Source organism: Vitis riparia, chromosome 4 (genome assembly GCF_004353265.1).
Source record: "Vitis riparia cultivar Riparia Gloire de Montpellier isolate 1030 chromosome 4, EGFV_Vit.rip_1.0, whole genome shotgun sequence".
Classification (NCBI taxonomy): Eukaryota; Viridiplantae; Streptophyta; class Magnoliopsida; order Vitales; family Vitaceae; genus Vitis; species Vitis riparia.
In genome coordinates, this window is record NC_048434.1 from 17,966,793 (window position 1) to 17,994,762 (window position 27,970).

Below are 27,970 nucleotides of genomic sequence, written 5' to 3' on the forward strand. Positions count from 1 at the left end.
ATTATTATTTCGTTCATGCCATTTTTGAATTTAGAAGGGATTTCATGCTACAATTTATATTGGAAGCAAAAGTTAAAAATGGAAATTGCAAAAATAAATTCAATTCCAAAGTCAATAGGAAAGAAAAATGGAACAATGATTCCTATCTTTCCATTCCCATCCATCAATTCAAACATGACCTTATTTCTTATTCTAAAAATTTCCCAATTGAAGGGCAGTCCAAAAGTAAAAAGTTAATAGCGGTTCTTTTTATTATTAAAATATGTCTTGAATTATTACATTTATTTTAAAAAATAAAAATAAAAATCAAATGGTCGATCAGAATCAAGGGATTATTACTAAAAGCAAACCCATATCACCATTTGGGTAGATGAGGGGTTCCCATCTAATTAAGTCGTGGACAAGGAAAAGCCCACTTGACAAAATTAATAAAATGGAATCGAGCCGCACCAGTCTCATCAAAATTATGAATGCAATCCTTTCCACCTACGGCTACGATCTTAATCGACAGATAGTAGAAGGAGGGGGGTGGCGAGTCTGGCGACCCAAATTCTGAACCGGCGCACCGACCCAAGTCACGAAACTTCCAAACCCAGTGAATATATTGAAAGAAAATAATAATAAGAAGAAAACAATATATGATAAAAGGTGAAACCCTATAAATGAAGACCCCCCCAGCCACGTTACCCATATGGGTCTATAGAATCGCGATCCATACAGAACTCAACCACTCAGTCAGCCTTAGCCCTTAGGTTTTCACAATACCATTTCTTTTGTGCCCCACACCCACAGGTTACAACCATAGTTTCTCCTCCCCAATTCTCTCTCTCCTCTCCAATCTGTCTCTTTTCTCTTATATTTTTTGCCATGGTACACACCCAGACCTAAAAGAGAAAAAAAAGAAAGGGAAAAAAAAAACTGGCCCCGTAGCACATCTATTAGTAGGAATAGAGGAAAAATTCCCACAAATTTCACCCGAACAACAATGGGAAAAGGTGATGCTCGTGCAAAATCCACCTCTCCTGCCCATCTTTAAAGGTACATTACCACCATTCTCCGGTTCTATTTGGTGTCTCTGTATCTAAGCGTAGGCCATGGCATATATGTGACATGTTTGTGACCTTATATATTTTTATTATATATTAGGTACAGCCCATGCGACTAATCAGAATAGGGAAGAACCCTTACTTGATTTCATGGGTTAATTAAAATCAATCAAGGGATTTTGGGGACATTGATTGTGGTTTTTCTTATACACGGTTAGATGATTTTGATTTTTGATTTGGACCCACCTTTTGGATTGCTGATCTGTATATGGGTTTTGGATGTTGTTGATTATTGTAGGGTTTTTTTTGGTAATTGTATTATCAATAAGGGAAAATAATGCTAGGGTTTTAATGCAAGATTATTGTTGGGTTTCTGTAATTTGGTCTTCTCTGATTAGGGTTTTAGTCAATGACGATCACTGCAACTTAAACGTCGGTTCCTGGAATTCAGATCCTTCATATGCACGATCATTTCGTTACAGGGTAATGCTATCTAGTAGGCGACCGGGCTTTACAGTTTTGCATGCGGCTTAGCTGTTTCATTTTTTCATGCAGATGTTGTCTCCGTTAATGCCGGTTTTTTTTTTTAATCGCTTAAAATTTATTTTTGGAAGCAAATTTTGCTAAATTCATACAACCCATTTTATTGAATACTAATAAACTAATTGGTCATGTCATTATTGTTTATTATTTTTAAAGCAAGTGAATGCTGTTTTTTTTTTCTTTTTTATTTTTATTTTTTAAAATTTTTTATTTTTATACCGTTAGTGTATTAAATGTTAATATTGTTATTATTATCATTCTGTATAGAAAGAAATTTTATTGGGACTCTAGAAAATTGATGGGTGGATTATTGTCAATCCCTGAAGTGAGAATCATTATGAATTGAGGCATGAAACAGCTAATGGTTAAAATTTATATTTAATTTCATGTAAAACATATGAGCCTGGTGTTGTTTGGCATAAATGTGCTATGATATTACCAATTTCATGGGGACCTCTTGATGAGCTAGAGATGTCTGGCTCGATTGTTCTGGTTGAAAATGGTGGTTAAGCTTGTCAAGTGAGATTTAAGTAATATGGTATTCTTACCCAGCCTTTAACTTAATTGATATTGTTAGTGAATGTTAATGCTTGCTATGTGCCACCACATGGCATTATGTGTGAGACACAGAATAATCCTTTTTAGTTAATTAGTTATTTTGGTTTCATTGAACTTAAAAAGCTGGTAAAAGTGGACATTGAAGTCATTTTGATCTGGTTTTTGTTAAGGTTTTGGTTCTTTTCCATAAGAACATAATTTTAAGGGAACTGTATTATTTGGACTGTGGATTCACCCTGATTGGTTTTAGATGTAATTAGAATAGTCATTTCATATACCGTACAGTCTGGTTCTATGTGGTTATGAGAAGATTTCTAGTTCAAATTTTCACCATGAGAATCAAATGGCAACATTACCGGATTGCTGTTTCTTGTAAAAGAAAAAATAGCAATACAGAAAAAGACACCTATGTTAGTGATGAGCGGCAAGAAAAAGATGCTCTCTCCAGTATGTACTAGCCTCAAATATGGCATGCATCTACTTGTTATGTTTCATTTATTGCAACTCTCCAGAAGGATCTTCTTTGCCATAGTTGGCCTATTTGGTTGATTAATGCCACAATATGTCTCCTGTTATCCTATGGTTGATGTGCAAATTGTTACAAATACTGAAATACCAGCTTCTATTGGAGCCAAATTATGAGCTACATAGTTTACTTTATCCTAAAGTGGCTTCGTATTATTCTAATCTAGTATCTTTGTATTTAAGCACACACAGGCAAGTGTTGTCACATATCCATATTGTTATTCGTATAGAGGAAAATGCATTTCTGTTTCTATGTTTTGCTTGAGCCGTCATTTATGTGTCATTGATGGTTTTTAATTCATGCACCTGACTCATCATGGGTTGGACTTTGGACAGGGAAGGTGAGTTGGGTTTAATCAATAAAATATAGACATTGTATGGCATCACGAATTTTAGTGCAGTATGGAAGTACTTCCTTGTTCTGGAGTTCAGTATGTTGGAGAATCTGATTGTCCTCAACAGAGTCCCGGAACAACTTTTATATATGATGGAGATTCAAACTGTGTTGAACATGGACAACAAGTTCAATTGGCAGATGATAAAATGGATAGATTATTGCTAAATGCTGAAGGATCTCAGAAAGAAAAAGAGGGTGAAGTTGAAGGGAGGGTTGAGGAGCTGCCTACTTCAGAGGGTCACTGTAGTGGAGCTTTGTATTTTGATTGTGAGGTGGAGGACCAAAAGCAACCTTGTAATTCTCTATATTTTGAAGATGGCAACTTAAATGTGCAGAATGGTTGCACAGAACCTTGCTTAGCCTCTGATAGCTCTCATCTCATTGTGGATACCATTGAGAGTGAACTGCCAAGCAACACTGGGGATGGGGAGTTGTCTGTTTCAGAGCCCAAGTGGCTAGAACAAGATGAGACTGTGGCCTTATGGGTCAAGGTACTAATATTATCTTCACTCTGTCAACTTTTTCTTCCTTTGTGGATCATATGGTTTTGTTCATGCTCACATCATGCATATATAATTTTGGTGGCTTGTTTGGTTTGAGTTTAATCTGTTCAAATTTTCATAGATAATCTATCCTAGTCTCTTTAAAGTACAGCATTGCTATCTTTAGACAGCGTGAAAGTGTTCCTTTTTCAAGGAACAGTTGGTTCTCTTCCTTGTAAAGAACCGTCCTTTTGATTCACCATGATTTCTTTCTAGTTTTCATATTCTTCCCTCTTTTGTGGTCCTGTGGATATACCCTGGAAACATTGTTGCTGGAAGCTCCATTAAATGGACATTTTTAAAGTATGTGAAACAAACATTTTGGACATCACATGACAAGGACTTGGGTGTGATATGTATGTCCAATATGCTTATTAATATGGTATGTACCCAACATGTAGACCAAAAATGGAAAAGGAATAAAAGATTCCTAGTTGGTTACAGGTGACTCTATACGCACATTTGACATTCTATACACCTCAATCTGGCTGTATAGAATGTGAAAAGAGAGGAAAATAGGTTATTATGCCATGCTCTACTATCATTTAATTTGGGGAGTAAGCAAATATGACACTTAAGATGCACACCATTTTCTAGTATTTGTACTGGGTTCCATGAACACACCCTTTAAGTGTCTTGGTCCCAGGTATCAGGTAAAAGATTTGGTATGATGGAAATTTTACTAATATAATATGTGCCATGAAAAAAGATAACCATGAGCTGACTTTATTTCCATGTTTCTGTCTCTCTGTTTTTCCAAGTATAGTGGCGAGGGAAATGGCAAGCAGGAATCAGATGCTCAAGGGCTGATTGGCCATTATCAACTTTGAAAGCGAAGCCAACTCATGACAGGAAGAAGTATGTTGTCATATTTTTTCCTCACACAAGAATTTATTCTTGGGCAGATATTCTTCTTGTGTGCCCAATTAATAAGTTTCCACAGCCCATTGCACACAAGACACATAATGTTGGATTGGAAATGGTTAAAGATTTGACTATTGCACGCCGTTTTATCATGCAAAAGTTAGCTGTTGGCATGCTACATATCAGCGATCAATTACATATTGAGGTATATGGTACCTTTTCTCTTCTCTTCCTCTCACTTTTCATTCTCCTTTGCCTGTGTGTTTTTACTCAATATCTGCTCAACTCTGTAGGCCCTGACAGAGAATGTTCGTAATGTGATGTCCTGGAAGGAATTTGCAATGGAAGCTTCCCGCTGTAAAGGGTATTCTGATCTTGGAAGAATGCTTCCAAGGCTTCAGAGTGTAATCTCTTGCCTCCCCATTCGTAGATAAGGAAGTAGAATAGTTCTTTATGTTTTCTCATCTGACATAGGTTATTTTGGTTTTACTATCTTCATTTCATGTGTTGTCTTTAAAACATTAAAGATCATTATCCTCATGGAGTGTGTTGAAGGCCTTTTAAGATTGCAATGCTTTTAAGTTCATTTTATGCATTTTTTACCATATTATTTTTATAATGTTCATGCTGAAAATCTATGACATTAATTAGTGGAAATAATGTCAGAGTTCTCTTTCTTGTTCCACATAGCTTTAGATGAGTTTTTCACATGTGTCAGTGGGCTGACCCTGGCACTTTATCAATTTAATGCTTAGACTTGGCTTAATTCCTCATTCCCCTTAGCCTCATTTTCACGCACGAGTTTCACCATTTTATTGAGATATTGTTTGTGATTGTATTCCCTCAATTAGTTGGTGGTATCTGGTATTTGGATATCGATGCACATTGAACTGCAGCTTGGGGAAATAGGTTTGAGTGGTAGTCTGAAAGTGATGCAACTTTTATGGGATGGATATGGATGGATCCGTTGAGGCACAGGAATAGGTTTGAAAGGGAGGAGGTTAATAGTATCTGTGGTGTGAGGACTGATCCATTCTCTGTTTTGGTTTTTTCCTCTTAGTCACTATGTGTATTTTTGACAAATTGGAGTAGGTCGTGAGAAAGAGGCATTGTGTTCTCTGAAAATGACTTATGATAATGGTAAAGGAAAAATTTAAAATTGATTGTGTTTAGAGTGCTGATTGTATATATGAATTTACATGTGTTGATGTCTGTAGTGACTGTCATTAACCTAAAAGCAAGGTTTATTGTGGCATTATAAGGTTTCTGTAGTGGTTATGGAGCTTGGAATGTTTCCTAGATAAAGATTCCTGGCATCCTAGGAGAGTAAACTCCCCTGTTTATTGTACTGCTGTCACTTGGCTTATCCAAGAAAAAAAAAAAAAAACGCCATCTCTTGGGTGCTGTTGTTGGTGGTTGCCTTTTGGGGCTGCAGTGAGATGTTACATTCAAATCCCAATAAAATAGGTGATCTTGCTTGTACCTTTGGGGCATGATAGGTATAGGATAGTTTCATATGAATAAATTGGTGAGCCCTTTGATGACATGCATGTCTACATGGTCTGATATCATTTTGAATATCTGTATCTGACTGTATTGCTGAGAGTTGTAACTCTGTCTTTTGAACTTTATTTGATAATCGTGATAAAGTTATTAGTTATTTTATGATACAATGTTAAGTGATCAAATGTCATGACGGTTAAGGTGCTGTGGTTTTTCTTTAATGAAAAAGAATGTGTGGCTGGATATGAGTTATGGACATACTGGATATAAATATAATGCATTCAGATGTAACAGATTGCATGGGATTTAGGGGATGCCTTGCAATATGGGGTGGGTCTGTAAACCTATGGGTAACTTGCACAGTCTATTTTTCTCAGTGCCTCATGAAATTAATAGTGAAAGCATCTCTTTTGTTGCTAATATACAAGTAGGTAACCTGCTTCTAAATAGCTTAGAGAGGATAATGCACTATAATCCTGCACTTTGCTTATGAAGAAGAGGGTCACTGAAGCTTAGCTGGCCCTTTCCATATTTTCTTTGATATGAGGTCCTTTTCCTCTCTAATTTTAAAAGTACATATATTATTCTTGGGAATATGGTATCACTCGCATTTATTCATTGGATTAGTTGAAATAAGACAATTTTATGCTTGTCATAAGAATGGTAAAAATCCCCAAAAGACAACACTTGGCTTGCTTCACTATCAATATAGAAGGAGAAAAAGGAAGGAAATAGGATAAACATGTAGCCGGTTTTCCCTTTACCACAGGGTGTTCAAACTTTTGGACTTTTTTGACAATATGGCAGGGTGTTGGTTAGGTAGTTGTGAGCTTGTATGTTTTCATGGCATGCTGTTGTTGGTGCTTGACAGTATAGACATCTTAATTTATTCAGTCATAATGTATTCTTTTTGATAGGCAAACAAAAACATTGATTAAGAGCCCCTAACAAAAATAGGGGTGCAACCCTAATACACTGGTAGTTACATCTTGAAGTTACAACATTAATTTGATAATCAATAACCTGCTATTTACAATTTCTTAGTGCTCCATGGTAGGATAAATACAATTGGATGTTTATGATGGTCTTATCTGGATAAAATCTTTAATAGGCTATTGAATATGGAGTCCTACCTTGCATATTTATCTTGTATGGACGCTTATAAAAAAAAAAGTATTTATCTTGCATGGACAGTAAAATCCATTTATCATGATATTTGAAGAGTATTTCTGCTCAGTATTTTTGATTATGCTGATATCATGATATATATTTTTTCGTTTTGTTATTAACAAATAGAGATTTTTTTCTTTTCTCTGCTTTTGCTTAATTTTTAAGTTACACTTCTTTTCTTCACAGATGATATTGATGAACTACATAAGTCCTGACTGGGTACAACATTCTTTTCGATCTTGGGTAGAACGGTGTCATAGTGCAGATAGTGCTGAATCTGTTGAAATACTGAAGGAGGTATAGACCCATCTTTTGTTGCTCTTTCATGTTAAGCAGGCATCAGATTTGGTGTGCTATATTATAGTTTGTCATCTATTGGATAGTTGACTTTGGAAACAAGAGGGAAGAATATGCAATATGGCTTCACTTGCCTTAAAAAAAAAGATGCAATATGGCTTCATTAATAAAACATCTTAATGTATGATATGCTACCTTGCTCTTAATAAGGTATATGCTGTGGCAAGATTAGCTGCATATAGAAGAAAAATAAGATGAAAATACCCTGGGGTAAGTTTTCTGAAGTTATGTTGAGTTGTTGCTGCTTAAGATTCAATACCTGTATTTGAGTACCAAATATCTGTATGAATTGATACTAAAAGACTTTTTGGTAGCACCTTGAAAGTTTATTTCTTGCTTTTAGAGGAAAGAATAATTGGTAATATGCCTGGAAGACCCTTCTTACAAACAAATGATAAGAATGAAAACTGAGAAGTTATTGCTTTTGAAAGAAAAAAGATATTCCTTTTTCTTCATGTTACTACCATTGCCATCCCCAATGCACTTGAACCATCATATCCACAATGTCTACCACTGATAAAGCACTGGTAGCATTGCCATCACAATCACCACTGCCTAACCTCCACCTTCACTGATGCCACGAATTCTACTCCATGATTGCCACTCTATCATAGCCACTAGTGCTGCAAAAGGATACATTAATAAGGCCCAATCAAAAAGGGGGGACACACCCTTTATACACAGGGAGTATACAAGATTTGCCACACAGACAAAAAGGAAATGACACCAAAGATAAGATTAATTAAAACCACTATTGATAGATCAAGTTATCTATAAAATCTAACAGAGAAGCACATTCTCCCTCGAACAGGGCTCTAGCTGATTCCATAAGAGACCTAATTAGTATCTCTTTCAGCTTATGGTTGTCAAGCTCTTCCCCGTTGAATATCCTTTTGTTTCTTTCATGTCACACACAACAGAACAAACAAAGGGGAGCCATACTCCACATCCTCCTTCTCCTTTTGCCAATACCCTCAACTTCCAACCCAAAAGTGATCTGTCTCAGAATATGGAAACACCCACTGTAGTCCAAATATTGCAAACAACATATCTCACAACCTTTTGGTTTTATCACAATGGATAAGAATGTGGTTTGCTGATTCCTCACTGAATTTACAAAGACTGCATTTGTTGGTCATCTACTATCCTCTCCTCATAAGAACATCGCTGGTGCTGCAAGTTGAGTGAGTTGAACCTTTTCCAATCAGTTTTCAAAATCTTATGTTGAAGTTCTTACATGCAGGATTGTGGTGGGCTTAAAAAATCTCAGTGTATTCTTAGGTTTATGAGTGGTTTGATGCTTCGAGGGACTTGGTCCAGCCAAGGCCAATCTGACAAATACTTGTTCAGTACTATTTTATGAATTAGATTTTGTGTAGTTGCTTTTATATGTTATTAAGTACAATTGTGTTTTTATGTGTAATGTATAATGGCTTTTTGTTATAACCTTGAGGGTGATATATATATATATATATATTTTGATAAATAAAGAAGATTATATTAAAAAGGGGTGCCAAAAGAGCGACCAAAGGTATACAAGATAAATACACCCACCCCCACATAGCTCAAACAAAAAAGAAGCTGCCAAAAAGGAGGTGCAAAAAACATCCCCACCCTCAACGAGTGCCCAACAAATCAATGAAACTAATTAGTGTTGAAGGATGGGCCATCCTTTACAAACATCTTAGTCTCTGACTAAGGAAAGCTTAGCCTTTGGATGGAAACCATGTCATCTTTGAAGGCAATTCTATTCCTTGCCTTCCAAACTATCCAAAAAATGCATAAGGGGCTTGCCTTCCAAACTTTCTTGTGCTTTTTACCCACAAATGAACCATTCCAACCCAAAAGCATTGCTTTAACCGAAGAAGGAAGCACCTAAGATACCCAAAAAAGAGTACAAAACATCTCCCATAAAACTCTTGTCTTTACACTGTGGAGAAGGATGTGATCTATGGATTGTTCATGCATTTGACAAAGATAACATCTATTCGCTAAGGACCATCCTCTTTTCTGAATTTGGTCCAGGGTTAAAGCTTTTCCCCATGTTGCCTCCCAAGCAAAGAAGCTCACTTTAGGTTGCACTCATGGATTCCAAATGATTTTCATTGGAAAAGAAACTAAATTGCTGGGCTACAAGGTTTTATAGAGAGACTTAACAGTGAAACTTGCCACTCTTTATCTCTGTCCAAAGAACCCTGTCCTCCTCATCCTTATGCACTCTCTTCCCATGCAGGCACAACAAAAAACTTTGCACTTCATCCACCTTCTAATTGTTAAAAGGTCTAGAGAAAACAAGGCCCTAACTCCCCCTTACAACTAAGGAATTCCAAATATCCTTCACTCATTCCTCTTTGGAGACAGCTAAAGCAAATAAAGAAAGGAAGGAAGCACACAAAGGTGTAGTCTCACACCACTTATCCTTCCAAAATTTCACCCTCTGCTTGTTATCCACCACAAAGGAAAGTCTACTTTTGACAAGGTCCCAATCCTTCCTAATCACTTCCCAAGAACATAGTCCATTAAGATTCTTAAATATAGTTTCAAATGTTTCTCTATTTATCATTGTGGTTACTTAGAACATCTAGCTTGACTAGGTGATAAAATTTCCCCTCATTTTCTTCCAAGGAGTCATTTCTAGTCTCCTTCAATATATCATTTGCAGCCATGATCTAATATATGTCTGGACAACAAGCATTATAAAACAATAAAATGGACAAGATCTATCAAAAAAAATATAAAACAATAAAATGGACAAAGTAAACAAGATATGCTAAAAATGCAATTATTCCTCTTTTAACTGGGATATGGCTTGAGCACCTCAGACCCAAGGTAGGTTCTGGTTTGGCGATGGGCAGCTTGCTCAACCCATACAGTTGGCATTGGTATATATCTGTGTGTGTGTTCTTTTTGTTAGTATCATTTTACATAATAGCTTTTCTCTCATCTAGGAAAACAAAGAAGTGGCAAAACTGCTTTCTTACTTCTATTGGTTCTCAATATTATTTTAAAGAAGTATGATTGGTTGGCGCCTATGTTAACTTTTAGTTTAGATGGAGTCTGATTCAGCTCTTTCCTCAGAGAACTTCAATGAGCTGTAATATTTCTCAACTTTTATTCCATTTTCTCATTATTACCTCTTTCCTTCGCGCTTCACAAAATTTTGGGCTAGAGCATTATCAAGTTTGTTTTAGGGGGAAAAGGAGAAAAATTGTGGCTTGGTATTTGTTTCAGTTGGATCTTCTCTTGGCATCTTGTAATTATAAATGTTGTACAGTATTGGGTTTTGATCAATCTTGGGATTAGCTAGACCTAAGACTTCAACAAGAGTGATTTAGTTTTCTAATCTTTTGAGAAACTTAGACTACCAATACCTCTTGTGGAATAGAAACTTCTTTCTGTTACACCCATTATGCCATAATGGAGTAAGGAATAAGATAAATAGCTGTTAGAACTCCATATAAAAGTCTAAAAGGTGATAATGGATTGTTATTGCATGTTTTCCTGTCCTGCCTTTGATTTGTTGCAACTTATAATTCAGAAGTTACCTGCTTCTGGTGTTTGCCTTCTGAATTGGAGTGGTGTAGTGTTGTTATCTTGAGGTAACCAGTTCATAGAAGTTTCAAGATTGTCTTAGAATATTGCAATTAGTTTCTTGAAGTGTGTTATTTAAAGCTGCTTTCAGGGGAGCCATTTTCTGAGATGTTGCTTAGTGAGAAAAGAATGAAGATACTTCTATCAATTTAATTCTAAAGCCCCCATGACAGTGAATAGGCCCTGTTTATCTTGAAATTATCTTAATAGTGGACTTTATTCCACTGTTGGCTCATGGTTTTCTTTTTTCCTTTCTGATCCAGGAATTGTTTGGTTCTATTCTGTGGAATGAAGTCAGCTCACTCTGGGATGCACCAGTGCAACCTGAGTTGGGTTCTGAGTGGAAGACCTGGAAGCATGAAGTCATGAAATGGTTTTCAACATCTCATCCCATCTCTAGCAGTGGAGACATAAAACAACAGAGCGGTGATAACCCCTTGACCTCAAGCCTCCAAATTAACAGGAAGAGGCCCAAGCTTGAAGTTCGTCGTGCAGAGACCCATGCTTCAGTGGTTGAGACAGGGGGTTTACATCAGGCTGTAACTGTCGACATTGACTCCGGATTTTTTGATAGTCGAGATATTGTGCATGATGCTCCATCAGCATCTGAACCTTATAAGGAGGAAGTGTTTGGGGAGGGAGCTGTAACAACAAATTCTCCAGGTAGTGCCACTGATAGATGGAATGAAATTGTAGTTGAATCTGGAAATCCAGAACTTTTCCAAACCAAAGATGTGGAAATGACACCTGTGAGTGAGGTGGTTGCTAAGAAATCCTTGGATCCTGGGAACAAAAATCGCCAATGTATAGCTTTTATTGAAGCAAAAGGTAGACAATGTGTGAGGTGGGCAAATGATGGTGATGTGTATTGTTGTGTGCATTTGGCCTCTCGTTTTGTGGGGAACTCTGCAAAAGCAGATGTAGCTCCCCCTGTTGATATGCCAATGTGTGAAGGTACCACAACTCTTGGCACTCGATGCAAGCATCGGTCTCTCTATGGCTCCTCATTCTGTAAGAAACACAGACCCCAGAGTGACACAAAAAGGACCTTGACTTCACCAGAGAATAAACTTAAGAGAAAACATGAGGAGAATATATCAATTTCAGAAACCACACTATGTAAAGATATAATATTGGTGGGTGAAGTTGAAAACCCTCTCCAAGTGGATCCGATATCAGTTGTGAAGGGAGACAACTTTGAGAGAAAACATAACTTGATTGAGAATCCTGAGTATTCTAGTAAAGGGTATATGAGCGCAGAGGTACTGCACTGCATTGGCTCACGCCCTGAAGATGGTGGTGATCCTTGCTTGGAAAGTCCAAAGCGACATTCATTGTACTGTGAAAAACACCTTCCGAGCTGGCTTAAACGTGCTAGGAATGGTAAAAGCAGAATAATTTCAAAAGAAGTGTTTATAGATCTTTTAAGAAATTGTTGTTCACAGGAGCAAAAATTGCATTTGCATCAAGCATGTGAGCTTTTCTACAGACTCTTCAAAAGTATTCTGTCCTTGAGAAACCCAGTTCCTAGGGAAGTCCAACTTCAATGGGCACTGTCTGAAGCTTCTAAAGAATCTGGTGTTGGGGAATTCTTGACAAAGTTGGTTTGCAGTGAAAAAGATAAGCTCATGAGACTCTGGGGCTTTAATGCTGATACTGATGTACAAGTTTCCTCCTCTGTAATGGAAGAAGCAGTTCCTGTTCCGGTAGCCATTGTGAGTGGCTGTGATACTGAAAAGACCATTAAGTGCAAAATTTGCTCAGAGGAGTTTCCTGATGACCAAGCAATAGGCAAACACTGGATGGACAATCATAAAAAGGAATCTCAATGGTTGTTCAGAGGTTATGCTTGTGCCATCTGCCTGGATTCTTTTACAAACAGGAAAGTTCTGGAAAGTCATGTGCAGGACAGACACCATGTTCAGTTTGTTGAACAATGCATGCTTTTCCAGTGTATTCCTTGTGGCAGCCATTTTGGGAATACGGAAGCATTGTGGTTGCATGTGGTCTCAGTTCATCCTGTTGATTTTAGGCTGTCAACAGTTACTCAACAGCATAATGTGTCTGCAGGTGAAGATTCTCCTCAGAAACTTGAGCTGGGTACTTCAGCTTCTATGGAGAATCACACTGAGGGTCAAGGTGGTTTCCGGAAGTTCATTTGTAGGTTTTGTGGGTTGAAGTTTGATCTGCTTCCTGATCTTGGCCGCCACCATCAAGCTGCTCATATGGGGCCAAATCTAGTTAGCTCTCGCCCTGGAAAGAAGGGGGTTCGTTATTATGCTTATAGATTAAAATCAGGGAGGCTTAGCCGTCCTAGATTTAAGAAAGGCCTAGGAGCAGCATCATTTAAGATCAGAAACAGGAGCACTGCTAATATGAAGAAACGCATCCAGGCATCTACTTCAACCAGTTCTGGGGGACTAAGAGCACCTTCTCATGTAACTGAGCCAGTGAGCCTTGGTAGATTGGTGGAATCCCAATGCTCTGATGTTGCAAAGATATTATTCTCTGAGATTCAGAAAACAAGATCCCGACCCAGTAACCTTGATATTTTGTCCATTGCTCGCTCAACTTGCTGTAAGGTAAACCTCCAAGCATTACTGGAGGGGAAGTATGGAGTTTTGCCAGAACGGTTGTATCTGAAGGCGGCCAAACTCTGTAGTGAACATAATATTCAAGTGAGCTGGCATCAAGATGGGTTTGTTTGCCCTAATGGATGCAAACCTGTGTCAAACGCACATTTACCGTCTCTGCTGATGCCACACTCAAATGGTTCTATTGGGCATGGCTCTGCATCATTAGATCCTGTGAGTGAGGAGTGGGAAATGGATGAGTGCCATTATGTCATTGATTCACGTCATTTTGGAAACACACTCTTGCAAAAAGATGTCGTTGTGTGTGATGATATAAGCTTTGGTCAGGAATCAGTTCCAATTGCCTGTGTAGTGGATGAGGATCTTCTGGACTCCCTTCACATCCTTGCAGATGGTTCTGATGGCCAAATCACCAGATACTCCATGCCTTGGGAGAGCTTTACCTATGTCACAAAGCCATTGCTTGACCAGTCCCTTGGTCTTGATGCAGAGGTACCTTTTTACTAGTTACTTTGGTCTTTGTTCTAGTGCTCTCTAATGGTAAAGCTATCTTTATATCATTATGGACTAAACTATCCTTGTTATATACAATATGTAACTTGACCACCATAAACTGGGGTTGGAGACTCTTTATCATTATGTCTTTGAAGATCTATGTTACAGTGACCCTGATTGGCCAAATGGTCGAAGCTGTAATCTTCTCATGAAGTTGCTTCCTGTGTGTGTTAATGAATTTACTCTTGCACCATTATTCTACTCTGTCTTTCTCTAAATGCATTTATTCTCATGCCACTGTTGTACTCCCTCCCTCTCCACATGCATCTGGTCTGTGCCAAATTGTACACATGACAGACACCAGACACATGCTCCATGCATTTTTTTTTTATTGCATCAGAAGTGAAAGGTTACTTGTATTTAACTCCTTCGTGCTGGAGCCATTTCATTTGCTTTCCTCTTTTTTTCTGGTACAGAGTTGGCAATTGGGTTGTGCTTGTCTACACTCAACTTGCTCTCCTGAAAGATGTGATCATGTATACCTCTTTGATAATGACTATTCAGATGCAAAGGATATATATGGGAAACCCATGAGTGGCAGATTCCCATATGATGAAAAAGGACGGATTATCTTGGAGGTAATGAAATTTATTCTACTGAGTCACTCTAAATTTGATAATATTGAATGATTGAACTTTTATTGTTGATTACATCTGAAATAGTATGTGCTTTTGTAGAATTCCTTGTCCTTTTTCTTCATCAGTTATACCATGCTAGAATACAGATAGAATGGCATGGTTATCATACAAGTTAGGAAATTTCTTATTAGGTGATGAAGGAATGCTGTTTTCTTTGTTTTTGTTCTTATCTGGAATGCTGGAAATTATAACCAATTAGTGAAAGCCATAGATTACCCAATTTGGTTTCCCTAATTATCTAATCTATCCCCCAAAATTGCTTTTTATCCAAACATGTGCTAGAATGATGAAATAAGTGAGGGAATTGTAAGTTCTAGATGCGAGTGGGTTATAAAGTTGTCCAAATCTTTCACTGTGTTCCCTTTATAGGCACAATGCCACAAACTCCATTGACAAGAAGACAAAACTGTTCTTACTGGACTTATTCCTTTATTGGCATGGGTTGGTACATTAGACTTTTTCTCTTATAATCCTGCAGGAGGGTTACCTTGTCTATGAGTGCAATGGCAAGTGCAGCTGCAACAGAACATGTCAGAATAGGGTTTTGCAGAATGGAGTGCGAGTAAAGATGGAAGTCTTTAGAACAGAGGAAAAGGTAATGTTATCCACTTTTTCATATCTATCAAAAAAAAAAAGTTATCTACTTTTTCATGGTTGTCAAGACAAGAATCTTAGGTTAATCTCTTTGAAATTATTCACAGGGTTGGGCAGTCAGGGCAGGTGAAGCAATCCTTCGGGGTACGTTCATATGTGAGTACATTGGAGAGGTTTTAAGTGAGCAAGAAGCAGACAAGAGGGGCAACAATAGGTTTCGCACTCTTCCTAATGGACATGGTTTCATCATTTTATGTTAAATTTTATTCTATGTTCTGACTTTGTTGATTACAATGTCCAGGCATGGTGAAGAAGGTTGCAGCTATTTTTATGACATTGACTCTCATATCAATGATATGAGCAGATTGGTAGAAGGACAGGTCCCTTATGTAATTGATGCTACAAGATATGGAAATGTTTCACGGTTCATCAATCACAGGTGAGTGAAGAGTTACTATGTGCTGTTTTTCGGAATATGCTTTCTTATGCTCTGGTTTAGAAGCTATATATTGCAACTTGTCTACTTGTGCAACCATTAGGATAAAAAATCAAATGGTGTGCTGCCAGTTTGATCCCAAGTTTGACTATTGTTTAAGAAGGTGAAGTGTCGGTGAATTGTATGGCTTCTAGTTACATGAGGCACATGCTTCATGCCCCTCAATTTGGACAGAAAATTGGAAAGAAGGATTTTGAAAGCAATGAAAGATTAGAGAAGTTTATAGTATAAATATTTTTGTATTCAGTAAATATTTATTTATTCAAGCATCATTTATGGATTGTACAAATCAGGGAGTAGTGAAAGAAGTTCATAGATGTTCCTTTTAACCCAATAATGCATATACACATACATACACCCATCCACACACACACAAACACAAACACAAACGCACCATATATGTATGTATATGTATATTGGGAAGTAGGACCTGAGTTTTACACCCACTGCCCTCACCCAATAAGATCTTTCTCTAAAAGGTGTTGATTATCAGCTGTTAATGGTCAAAAGCAGTACTATAATACTTATAATATATTAATTAATCTCTCAAAATTTGATTTTAATGAAAGCAAATTAACGCCAACATCACCACCACAATGATGGTTGATATAGTAGTATTATAGTAGTTACTAATGGTTCATGGTATTGTGTTAGAAGCCATGTTTTTAACAACAATTATCCCATTGTTTTAAAGGCTATTATAATTTATTGTTATTTTGATCAAATTATATTGTTTTAGCTGATTCTAAACACCACCATCGCCACCACAACCATGGTTGTTGTTGTAGCATTATAGTAGTTACTAATGGTTCAAAGTATTGTGCTACAAGCCATGATTTTAACAACAATTATCCCATTGTTTTAAAGGCTATTATAATTTATTGTTGTTTTGATCAAATTATATTGTTTTAGCTGATTCCAGTATTAAAACATTACATACAACAGTTTAATATTATTTTTCACCTAATTATCCCAACATTTATTGTTTTATTTATAACCTTGACTACTAATGTTGTGCCACCCCATAGGTAACCTGCATCATGGCCTTGTAATGCTGTCACTGCCACTGACCTTCTTTTGCTTTCCTTTGTTCATACACCATGTCTCCACTGTGTTTATCACTGTTGTGTTGCACACAGCATGCTGTATGTCTTGTCTGCATGTTAAATAATTTAGAAGTGAGTAGAAAATGGCAGTGAGCACTATTTTTGGTTTATATTTCAGGTTGTGAAAAGCTACATATAAAATGTAGCAGCCATTTTGTTCATAAGCTTACTTCTAGTATGTTTGAACATTAATTTAAAAAGAGCCACATTATTTTTGTGCTTGTATAACTACTATTAGATCCCTTCTAAGTGGCTTTAGAAACACACAAATATTGAAGATAGAGTTAGGAATCAATCAATGAAGAATGGTTAATTATAGATGCTAGTGTTTCGTATACTTTTTGCTTGGAAAGAGACTTCTCACCTAAAATTTGTTCAGGCATCATTATTGAAGTTCTTTTTAGAAAAAGCAGTTTTGATAAGCTTTCTAAGAGAGCTTTTAGTGGTCCTTCCTATTGCAAGAGAAGTATTGCTGAGAATTTGGATGCCTGGGATCAAATTGCTTTAAGCATTTTTTACCATCGCTATTTTCTGTCTCAGTAGTTAGTCCATATGTCTTGGAAAAAAAGAATATTATGAAAGCTACAGAAACATTATAATTTTTTATCTTGCGCCAGGGACAAATGTACAATGTTGTTGAGGTTCCAAGCTTGATTCATGCACCTCATGTTCCTCTCGTAATATGAGACTTTAGAATTTACTGCTTTTCCCAATATTTGTTTGAGAGGATATTGGAAGGCTTTGTTTAAATGTCTATTGACTTGTTCTGACATATTGTTGTTGGTAGCTGCTCACCAAACCTCATTAATCACCAAGTTCTTGTGGAAAGCATGGATTGTCAGCTTGCACATATTGGTCTCTTTGCAAATCGAGATGTAAGCTCCCTTTCCTGTCCTTTAAATACAAATTTCTACATGCTATAAGACCTAGGAAAATTGAGTTGTCTAAAATGATTTTTAAGATGATAGATCCTGTTGGGAATGGGAGGAGTAGCATTATATGATTGGGTGTGCGGGGATCTTCTGGGTGGGACTCAAAATGGGCGCTAGGCCTCTCATGTGCCAAAACATAATCCATGACTCATCCTTTACCAGTTCATATAGATTATTTCCCATGCCACTACTTGTTTTCGCGTGGATGGTGACACTCCACCTCTAAATGTAAGTAGTAGTCTCCGTTGTCCTAGTACTGCACTTCTAATGTAATTGCTGTTTTAATTTTTATGAGCAGATATCTTTGGGTGAAGAACTGACGTATGATTATCGATATAAACTACTGCCTGGAGAAGGATACCCATGTCATTGTGGAGCTTCCAAGTGCCGTGGTCGTCTTCACTAGATCTTTAATCAATGTTTTGCCCTTGTCCAGCGTACAGCATTTGGTTATAGAATTAAATGATTAGAGGATGGGAGATTTGTGAGACGATAAAACTCCTTTCAGCTAGTAAGAAGTGTCAATTTTTGGTAGAGAGAATGGCGGATAACGTCCCTAGCACCTTAGTAAGCTGTACAACTCACACCAAGGCAATGAGCACATCGGATGAGGCTGACAATGGCACCCAGGTTCTTTAAACTCCAGATCATCTTTCTGTAATTAGGCGTATGGCTTTCCCCTTAAGTAGATTGTATCTATGCCTTTTTCCTTTATACACGTGTCTCCAAAGAAAGGGTGGAAGCTCATCTTATCTGGAAAATTGATTTTTTATTTATTTAACTTAAAGGTTATCTGGATTAGCAAGTTGTAGATGATTTTGCACCACTTTAAGTAGGTAGTCTTCTGATAACAAATGTGCATTGTTTAAAATTAGCTTATTTATGCTGAAAATTCCAATACGTTTACCCATTTTTTTACAATATTGAGCTTCCACATAATTTGGCAGAAATTCTGAATTCACTGAAAATGATACTAGGAACTTCCAATGTTCTTCTGTTGATTCCATATTTCAGAAGCAGAATATGCAGGCTTAATTGTTTGTCAATTTGTTGGGTGGAATCGTAGAAGGAATTATTGTCCACGGTTGAACAATTGTCTTGTTGGTGTTCGACGACTTCTCTGCTTTGGTTTGACGTCCCAAATTAGAATGAACCTGGAGTAGCAGATTCAGGAATGATTTCATACAGACAGCAGGTTTGGTTTGGTGCTGGAAAAATGAGGGCCCAACCCTCATGTTTTGATATAATTTAGATGGGGGAATATGATAAAATTTGCTGACATGCGCTTTACCTTCTTGATTAGTATATCTCTATGGTATGCAGCCTCTCTCTGGAATTTACCAACATCATACAAGCTTCAGTATCTTAATTTGTTGAAGGTTGTTCAGAGTCACAAAAATGATGGCCATGATTGATGATATGATATTACTAATCTATTGGATTGAGAACTTAATATAATGAGTTTAATGAAGGTTACTGTACCCAGCCTATTTCTATATATGTATGATGTACAATATGAACTCAATGAAGCTTCTAATCTAGTCTTATCATCTTCTGAAATGGCGTGGAACCCATTTTTCATCATTTTGGAGAAGAGTGCAGAGAAAATATCTATAATGAGTGTCTGATATAGCTGACATGCATTATCGGAAAGAAGCTATTGTAGAAAGTTTAGTACATTGCTAACATATATTACTCTCTTAGATCAGCCCTTCGTTTCTTCATCATCCCTGCACATTAGCTCTATTATCACACATGATAGAGGTATATTTATGTGTCTGATCAGCTCTTCATTTCTCCTTTTTGCAACACGAAGAAGCCATAGGACATCCCATAGCTGGCTACCACCAAGATTGCCATCCCTGTAATCCCAGATACCAGAATCGATTACGTTGAAAATCGCATAGCTCAATACTAATTCATATTTCCCACACAATTTAGTAAAAAGATAAGACCAGGCAGTTCATCTTTCTCACCGCATTCAACATATCTTGGCACTTTCTTTTCCTTCCTTTTGACGTAATCTTTTTGGACAGATGCTGCTTGTAACTGCAGATACATGGAATTGACCACAAATCCACTTCCAAATTTCTCTCTAACAACTTTCTCCTTTAAATCTAATGACCAGAACCCTGCGATTCCATATACAAAATCTTCCACGGCAACCTTAATAAACAGGAACACTCCAAGCCATAGTGCTAGTTTAGCAATCTTACTGATTGGTTTCAATGACAGGGCCCCGATCCCATTAATCAAATTAACACCACAAGCAGACGCATAGAGAGGAAACCAGAAATACCAATCTAAACAAATCAACCAAAAAAAGGAAAGGATAGAAAACACAGATAGATAGAGTTAGCCAGTTGAGGTTGGAACTAGTGAAAAACAAATAGGTCAGTAAGACTAAAGTACCAGGATCATCAAATTGAACAGATGAAGACCAAGCAAAGAGGGAGGCCATTAATAGAGAGCACAAGCTGAATAGCTTTGTGGGTGTAGCCATTTTCTTCTGTGCCCAGAGCTTTCAAAACTGATGGTGGCATATGAGGCATCTAACTGGTGCTTGAAGTAAGACGATTGAACTGAAATAGTCAACGGTTTATGAAGGTTCGATCTATTCATTTAACTATTCATTTCTGTGGGTGGTTTTGGATTTTCTATTACCAATCCTGGTCATTATGATGGAAGTTTGGATACTGATCGGCCACAATCCTCTGATCGGGTATCGCTTGATTCTGATTCCAATACATTGAAAGACATGTACTGGGAAAAGCCAATTTGTAGTTATAAATAATAGCACATTGATCACTGCCTAAGAGGCTGGGCAAAGTCTAACTAGACATCAGAAGTGTTGCTGAAGCAGCCTAAAATTTTTGACATTAGGAGCAAGGGGTCTTTATGGTGGAACACATTCTCCAGCCAACAACCACCTCGCGTAGCATTTAATCCACACACCCATTTGATCGTCCTTTGTCCATCACTGATTACTCTTGATTTCAGCCATGGGTATTGATCCTAGCTTCCCAAGGAAAATTGCTAAAAAATTGTAAGTGAGAATGTGCATAGTGCCCATTATTCTATTCTTAGGCTGATGCCGAATGCCAAAGCAGACCAACTGATCTAATGGAAGCTACTTACCATCTGCTATAGGCTCCAGCCCTCATTTCTCTACGTCCTAATGCAGAGGATGACCCATATAAATACATTAATTTCAACCTTAGCTTTACCACCAATATTCTTACCAATTTTAGTAACAGTTGAGCTGCTGAGAAACTTCCTGTTATGCAATCACTCTTACGAAAGCCTGATAAGTAACAAGGCAGGCAGGGACCATGGTCACATGGGGCATTGGGCTTTAGGTGACAAATGTTAAATCAAGTACAGGCGTGGCAAGCAACTTGGTCTCTAATCAGCTGAAACATGGTGTTTCTTTTTATTGTTCTGGTAACAGATAATGCTCTTTGTCTGCTTGTTTCCAGGAGTCATGCGTTCCCGCAACAAGAATCTGGGTGGAAAAAATTCGATAAAACAGAAAAAGAAAAAACCAGGAGAAGAAAACAAAGAAAAGCTGTATTCACTGTCGCAAGATACATGGTTTCTGAATCAGAAATTTCAGTATCTTCTAATGCATTTTACTTAGTTTTTAAATCAATGGCAAGTGTTATTAATCGAGGCAATTTCTTATCATCCTAACAGCTGTTCTCTTTCATCATACAGTCATTGGGCTGAGTCCCTTCTACATGACTCTTCGACCACTATAATTGGCAATGATCAACAGCAATATGCGCCAGTGGAACCCAGTACCCACTTTACAGAAATATGTAATGGGAGTAATATTAATCCAACTCTGAGTGAAAAATGAAAGCTTCCTTAGATGATTGCTTATTGTTTACACCTAAATTATGGAAAATTTCATTCATTTTATTATTACATAACCTGATAGCTTTAATTGACAGAAAATGTCTAAATGAGATTCAAATAATGATCCATAATCTGGTACAAGTCTGATTCTATTATAGCTTGAAAAAGCAGCATCCACATGGGAGTTGACTCCTACATCCAATTTATAGATCTCTGGAAAGGGGTCAAATTAATTGTAGGATGAGTGAGAGATGGTGTTCATAGGATTTATGGTTAAAACCAGGAGGAGCCAAGATGGGTGCTCAGTGTTCTCCAAGATGTACCCACATGAGAATAGGTGGGATGGTGGGCCAATTCACGCCACTGCCATCTGGCCCTGGGCTTCTTTTCTGTACCATCGATGATGATAACGTGCGCCTTCTTTTTTTTTTTCCACTCAAGCATCATATGTAAACCCTCCATTATTGCACAGCAACAAACTACGGCCCATAGCTTTAAATAATGGGGCAGAACCCCAAAAAAATGAAAAGCTTGGGTCAAAAGAAATTCAAAACTTCATAGACATTTGGGCTAGTATCTTACAACTATGTTTATGTGAATTTGTGCTACTTGATGGTGATGCTTTTCCCCTCTTTATTTTTTTAAAGTGAAAGAAGCTTGTAGGGAGGAGGAGAAAAAGAAGAAGAAAAGAAACCCAATTCCATCCGATCATTTTGAATCATTACTCTTTTCTTTTACATTCTGTATCACAATGGGCCCATGATATCATCCCATTGAAGATTAAGGGGTTCAAATTAGATTTGTTTGCCTTTAATCCAGTCATGTCTGGAATGTGGTCACCCTCTTGAAATCACACAGACCCTGTTGAAATAACATTTTTAAATTTGGTTGGTTTTAGGGCAATTGGAATTATTTTTGTGTTTTCAAAGTTTTGATTCCTTTGAATGATTTGATTAGTTGGCTTCAAACTTGGGCGGAGACAAAATAATAAATTGCATTGTAACTACCAAAACGAGTTGGAAATAGCAATATGAGTTGTTATTTTTCTCCAAGAATGGTATTAGGCATTTAGGACCATCCATCATTTTCCTCTGCTCAAAGTCTCCAGCCTCTATTCCCAAAATGCCCAAAGGACAATGCCATAATCTGGAATCTTTTGAACCCCAAATTAAGCAATGTTGTAAGGGTGTTTGTGTGAATTACAAAGTCCATAGATTAGAGGACACACGAAAACAACAGGGTCTTTAGGCAAGCGAATCCTGCAACGGTCCACAAAAGCAACATAGGCATACAAGAAAGGAAAAAAGCAAAAAAAAGTTGTAAGACAGTGGTATGGCGTGCCTGTTTGATCACTGAGAAAGAAAGAGAAAGTTTAGAGACAGAGTATTTTCAGGGAGTGGTAAAGTTAGAAACACAACCCATCAATTATCACTTTTCTTTTTTCTGTGTTTTTCTTTTAAAAAAAAAATTCTTTTGGGTGTTGTAATTTTCTTAATAAAAAATAAAAGAAATAAAGAGACACCCATCATTTCTCTCTGCAAGTTTGTGTTGAGTGGTTCCCTTGATGCTTGACAACGGAGCTCCGTCCAATCATTCTGGACGCTCGTGGACTCTAAAATAAGAGGTAGGGAGATGGGGTTTCAAGGAAGTCACAAAATTCTGCTGTTTGTGGTGGTGAGTTGGTAGGTCTTTCTGGGGGTTCAGTGTTATATAGAAGCCCTATTTCATGCTTACTTGCGGTTTTTGTGGTTTAATTGTTTATGGGGCGTTGTCTAGGACTTGATCTATAGTTAGATATGAAGGAGTCGAGGAATCTCTTGGTCTCTACTTCACGGATTTGACTGCATTTTGTGCCTTTCTATGGGAGATATTGGTGAGCTTTAATTTAAATTATTTAGGAAAAAGATTTCAAATTTCTGTCTTTGAGGCTGGTTTTCTGTGTTTCTGTAAAGTTCACATTCGTTTCATCTGCTTCCTAGCTGCTACGGGCAAGTAAAACTCAGCTTTGGTTTTCCATGTTCTGTGTTCTCTTGTGGAATTGACGGTTTGGTAACATTTGTTTTGATTTGAAGTTCTTGACCCTCATTTTTTTAGAAAATGATTTTTTTCTCTACCATTTTGAAGAACAATTAATTAGTTGCTTTTGGAGTCCCTCCATGTTTTTACATGCCATATCTTCATCGAATTATGCTATAAATTCTTGTTAAATATGGCTGAAATTAGACTTACCAAGGTAGAACAGGGTCAAACCAAAATCAGAAATGTTCCAATTGCTGTGACCCCGGAAGGTTTTTGGTGTTGCCCCTCGCCTGTTGTTTTTCAAAAGACTCTCAAAGCTCAAAACCCTCTAAACAAACCCAAATCCTCACCCCCACCACCCACCAAGACCTCTGTTCAGAAGAAGCAGGCCCCAATGACTGAGAGAAAACCGAGTTCCACTCCATCAAGGCCAGGAGTTGTTTCTGATGATCAAAGAACTTTTGCTTCTGATGCCCCTGTTCTAAGTGCATTGGTTAATGAGAGGGCCCCAAGGCCCAAGGTCGAAAATTTACCTAGGAAGGTGGCAATCGAGTTTGGTGAACCTGGAACCAGTGATATGAAAGTGATCTTAATGGGAAAGCAGGGGTTTTATGTGAAGTTGAGTGTTCACAAGAATGTTCTCATGGAAAATAGCAGTTTTTTTGCAGACAAACTTTCTGAAGAACAGTCTAGTTTGTCCTGTCTTGAAATCGAGGATTGTGAAGACATTGAAATTTATGTTGAAACGGTGGGATTGATGTATTGTAAAGAAACAAAGCAACGGTTGATCAAACAAAGTGTCTCACGGGTACTTCGTATTCTCAAGGTAATTAGCCAATGGATCCCTTCATTATTTTACAACTATATGTTGACTGAAATTGTGCCATATATGTTTTGTAATTTGTACTGTAAGACAACCATAATAACTATCTTAAAGGTATGTTTTGGCTTGTTGAAGCTTTATTAGAAGAACCTTAAATTATGATTCCCCCAGTCTAGAATAATTTTGATGTATTTTCTGGATGTTACAAATGGTTTATCTTCTCTTCAATTATGTCAATTATGATTCCTCCTTACTCTATCCTATTATAGTTTGATATATTTTTTTATGCATGTTGTAAATGGTTTGTTTTCTCTTCAATTATGTTGTCAGTGGTGCCTAGAAAGTAATGGAGCATACTGTAAATGGTTTATTTTCTCTTCAATTTTTCATTGGTGGTGCCTGAGTAGCAATTAAGCATAATGCTTTATTGATTCTGAACTTTTTGTAATATGAAGACTTTATCTGAAGAGGACTGTAAACTTTTTCTAATTTGTCTGATCAATTAGACTGTTCTGAATACTAGGAATATTACGCATCATTTTTCCAACCAGTTTAGTGACGCTAGCCCTCACAACTTTAAAACACTTATATTCATTTTAGAAGAGTCACCCCTTATGAGCGTCAAGAACTTCTCTACCCCTTGACAATGTTGGATGCCGCATGGATGATGGTTCTTATGGTACAATCACTTAGATAACAGGCTCCAAATATTGTGTCACAGATTTGATAATTCATTTGGATTATGGATGTAACATGGTATTGAATCCCAACTACTTTTGCCATGTTGTATTGTTTATTGTGTGAAACTACATTTGGCTTGTTTACTGGAAAAAACAATTAGATCATGCAGTATTCCTGGAAAATAGTCTTGAAGCTTTCATATCTACACATGGATCATTGACAGTTGTACTTATTTGGTATGATCATCTGTTCATTTCTTAATCAGAGGTTCGGTTTATTTTTTTGAGGAAAGTGAAATGAGGCATCATTAGGGGTTAATGTGTTATTTAAAAAAAAAAAATTGTCAGGAAATCAGCAATTTATTGACCTGTGTAAGTTAGTACAGGGCTATGAGATGAAAATGCTCATTTATGCTGGATTCTCAACTATGAAATTTAGAATCTGTATGCTCCAACAGTAAAGTGAGAGGGAGTTGTAATACAAAAGTCCTAATGTAGGATCATTGAAATTCCATTAGAATGCTTTAACTCCATTAGATAGTTGTGGATGAGCTAGGGTCTGCTCTTTCTCTTGGGGCAATAACAAAGCTGGATATTTACCTGGGCTTAGATAGCTGCTCTTTTGCTAGTGGGGCAATAACAATAGCTGGCGGTGGGCGGTAAATGGTCATTTGGCATCCATACCTTTCAATGACTGTCTTACTTAACCTGTTGTTAGCTACTTTTTTTTTTCTTGTTTCAATCAGTTATTCGCAAGATGTTGGTGTTGCCCCATACACTCATCCTTGATTTTCACTTTGCTCACCAAGTTAAATTAAAGCTTTAGAGCACCATTTTTCCAATTTATGAAATATAATGATTATACTGGAGGGATGGCTAATCAGGAGGACATAGGCTTGCTAGTTCCATTTGTTGTGGTGATTGTTGTCATATATTTGATTCTAGATCCATAATAAGCTGACAAGAAGCTAATTTTTTTGGCGAGTTTTGCTTAGAAGTGTATCATCGTGAGGATTCATACTACTTGATGATTTCTTTAATTCTCCTTTTATTAATTTCTACACCTTTTAATTGGAAGCTGAAGCCATCTCTGTTTTCTCTGATGTTTCAGTTAAACTTCTAAAAGATGCCAGATTTTTCTTTGCATGCCATAACCTCACCTGAAAGTGGATTATTTTGCAGGTTGCAGAGCTACTTGGCTTCAACTCATGCATGCAATCATGTTTGGAGTATTTAGAGGCAGTCCCTTGGGTTGGTGAAGAAGAAGAAGAAAAGGTGGTTTCTTCAGTTCTGCAACTCCAGGTAGAGGGTATTGGGGTCACCCAGTACTGAAACGAGTCTCTTCTGAAGTCAGTAACTGCCCGAAGGACACACTCTTCCACATAATGGAACTGGTTCTAAAGAGCAGTGAGGAGAGAGGCCGGCGTGAGATGAAATCTATAGTCCTGAAGCTCCTTCGAGAAAATAGCAGTGTCCCCAGCTATGCGGGTTCAGCTGACATCTGCAATGAAACTATTTATAGCTCATGCAGAAGCTGCTTGGATTCATTATTATCTATGTTCAGGCAAGCTGCTGAACTAGGGTTTACTGATAAACCCATGGAAAACAAAGAACCTGTGTTGAAGCAGATAACTTTGGAGGCTGATAACCTCTCATGGTTACTTGAAATTTTAGCTGACAGGCAAGCAGCAGATGAGTTTGCAGTGATGTGGGCTAGCCAGCAAGAGTTAGCAACCCTACATACAAAGCTTCCTGTTGTCTCTCGCCACCATGTTAGCTGCATTACGGCAAGGCTATTTGTTGGAATAGGAAGGGGGGAGCTGCTACCGTCAAAAGACACCCGTCAGTTGTTGTTACAGACCTGGTTGCAGCCTTTGATCAATGACTACAGCTGGTTACAACATGGGTGTAGGTCATTTGACAGGAAGGTTGTAGAGGAAGGAATTGGTAGGACAATCCTGACACTGCCTCTAGAGGATCAGCAGAGTATTTTGCTTGCTTGGTTGGGCAGTTTTCTAAAGGCTGGTGATAACTGCCCAAATCTTCAGAGGGCCTTTGAGGTCTGGTGGCGGAGAACTTTCGTTAGACCTTATGTTGAACCCCAAGGAAATCTAATGTAGTCAGATAGCTCAATGACTTCATGATGGGTGGCTAAAAGCATATCACTGTGTGTTGCAACTTGCAAGTAATGATATGTATAAATTTAATAGGGATGATCTTTCACAATGAGGAGGAGTTCCATCTCTACTTGAAAGGCAACAGAAAAAGAGAAGAAGAAATGTTGACGGGAGAAGTTCACAGAGTTGACATGGAGATGGGAACAGTGACATGACTTGGGTTTGAATCCTTCCCCTGAATGTTCTTGACAGTAAGGTAATACAGAAAGGGAAAGAAAATGAACTTCTTGTGGATTGATGAATGTGGGTTGATTGCTTGATGTAGAAATACTTGAAAGAAATGTATTATGGAGTTGAGGCTTTGTGTGAATTTAATTTTACTCCGATATTTTTACTGGTAAAAGCTAGAAATGCATTTTGAATGGACCTCTCCTATGAAAATGATATTTGAATTGTTTA

At 37.5% G+C, this 27,970-nt stretch overlaps 3 protein-coding genes across 5 annotated transcripts; 2 read left to right on the plus strand and 1 right to left on the minus strand.

Moving 5' to 3' along the window:
- Window positions 1-692: 692 nt before the first annotated feature.
- On the plus strand, window positions 693-18,934 carry LOC117912146 (histone-lysine N-methyltransferase SUVR5). Of its 2 annotated transcripts, XM_034826635.1 has the most exons (13): window positions 693-1,038; window positions 1,445-1,529; window positions 3,009-3,560; window positions 4,378-4,680; window positions 4,769-4,879; window positions 7,335-7,445; window positions 11,360-14,182; window positions 14,662-14,823; window positions 15,362-15,478; window positions 15,585-15,691; window positions 15,779-15,916; window positions 17,867-17,954; window positions 18,310-18,934. In XM_034826635.1, the coding sequence occupies exons 3-13, from the start codon at window positions 3,075-3,077 to the stop codon at window positions 18,415-18,417; spliced, it is 4,554 nt and encodes a 1,517-aa protein (XP_034682526.1). In that variant the 5' UTR covers window positions 693-1,038; window positions 1,445-1,529; window positions 3,009-3,074; the 3' UTR covers window positions 18,418-18,934. The 2 variants fall into 2 exon arrangements, with proteins under 2 accessions (XP_034682526.1, XP_034682525.1); XM_034826634.1 differs by lacking the exon at window positions 1,445-1,529.
- Window positions 18,935-19,529: 595 nt separating this feature from the next.
- Window positions 19,530-20,780, minus strand: LOC117912147. Of its 2 annotated transcripts, XM_034826637.1 has the most exons (4): window positions 20,424-20,780; window positions 20,228-20,314; window positions 19,988-20,143; window positions 19,530-19,873 (listed from the first exon to the last, which is right to left on the minus strand). In XM_034826637.1, the coding sequence occupies exons 1-4, from the start codon at window positions 20,512-20,514 to the stop codon at window positions 19,794-19,796; spliced, it is 414 nt and encodes a 137-aa protein (XP_034682528.1). In that variant the 5' UTR covers window positions 20,515-20,780; the 3' UTR covers window positions 19,530-19,793. The 2 variants fall into 2 exon arrangements, with proteins under 2 accessions (XP_034682528.1, XP_034682527.1); XM_034826636.1 differs by having other exon boundaries at window positions 19,988-20,314.
- Window positions 20,781-23,027: 2,247 nt separating this feature from the next.
- LOC117912901 (BTB/POZ domain-containing protein At3g50780-like) lies at window positions 23,028-27,970 on the plus strand. Its single transcript, XM_034827695.1, is given in 3 exon segments — window positions 23,028-24,717; window positions 26,577-26,712; window positions 26,715-27,970. Coding segments are annotated over 3 exon segments (1,572 nt in total). The 5' UTR covers window positions 23,028-24,081; the 3' UTR covers window positions 27,515-27,970.

Excerpts from the sequence above, each read along its gene's own strand:
- LOC117912146 (XM_034826635.1), top strand. The coding sequence starts at position 3,075 with ATGGAAGTACTTCCTTGTTCTGGAGTTCAGTATGTTGGAGAATCTGAT. Across the intron at positions 15,692-15,778 it reads GACAAGAGGGGCAACAATAG|GCATGGTGAAGAAGGTTGCA; the intron begins GTTTCGCACTCT and ends TACAATGTCCAG. Across the intron at positions 17,955-18,309 it reads GTCTCTTTGCAAATCGAGAT|ATATCTTTGGGTGAAGAACT; the intron begins GTAAGCTCCCTT and ends TTTTATGAGCAG.
- LOC117912147 (XM_034826636.1), bottom strand. The coding sequence starts at position 20,514 with ATGGCTACACCCACAAAGCTATTCAGCTTGTGCTCTCTATTAATGGCC. Across the intron at positions 20,315-20,423 it reads TGTTCAATTTGATGATCCTG|ATTGGTATTTCTGGTTTCCT; the intron begins GTACTTTAGTCT and ends TGATTTGTTTAG. Across the intron at positions 19,874-19,987 it reads GCCAAGATATGTTGAATGCG|GGATGGCAATCTTGGTGGTA; the intron begins GTGAGAAAGATG and ends CTGGGATTACAG.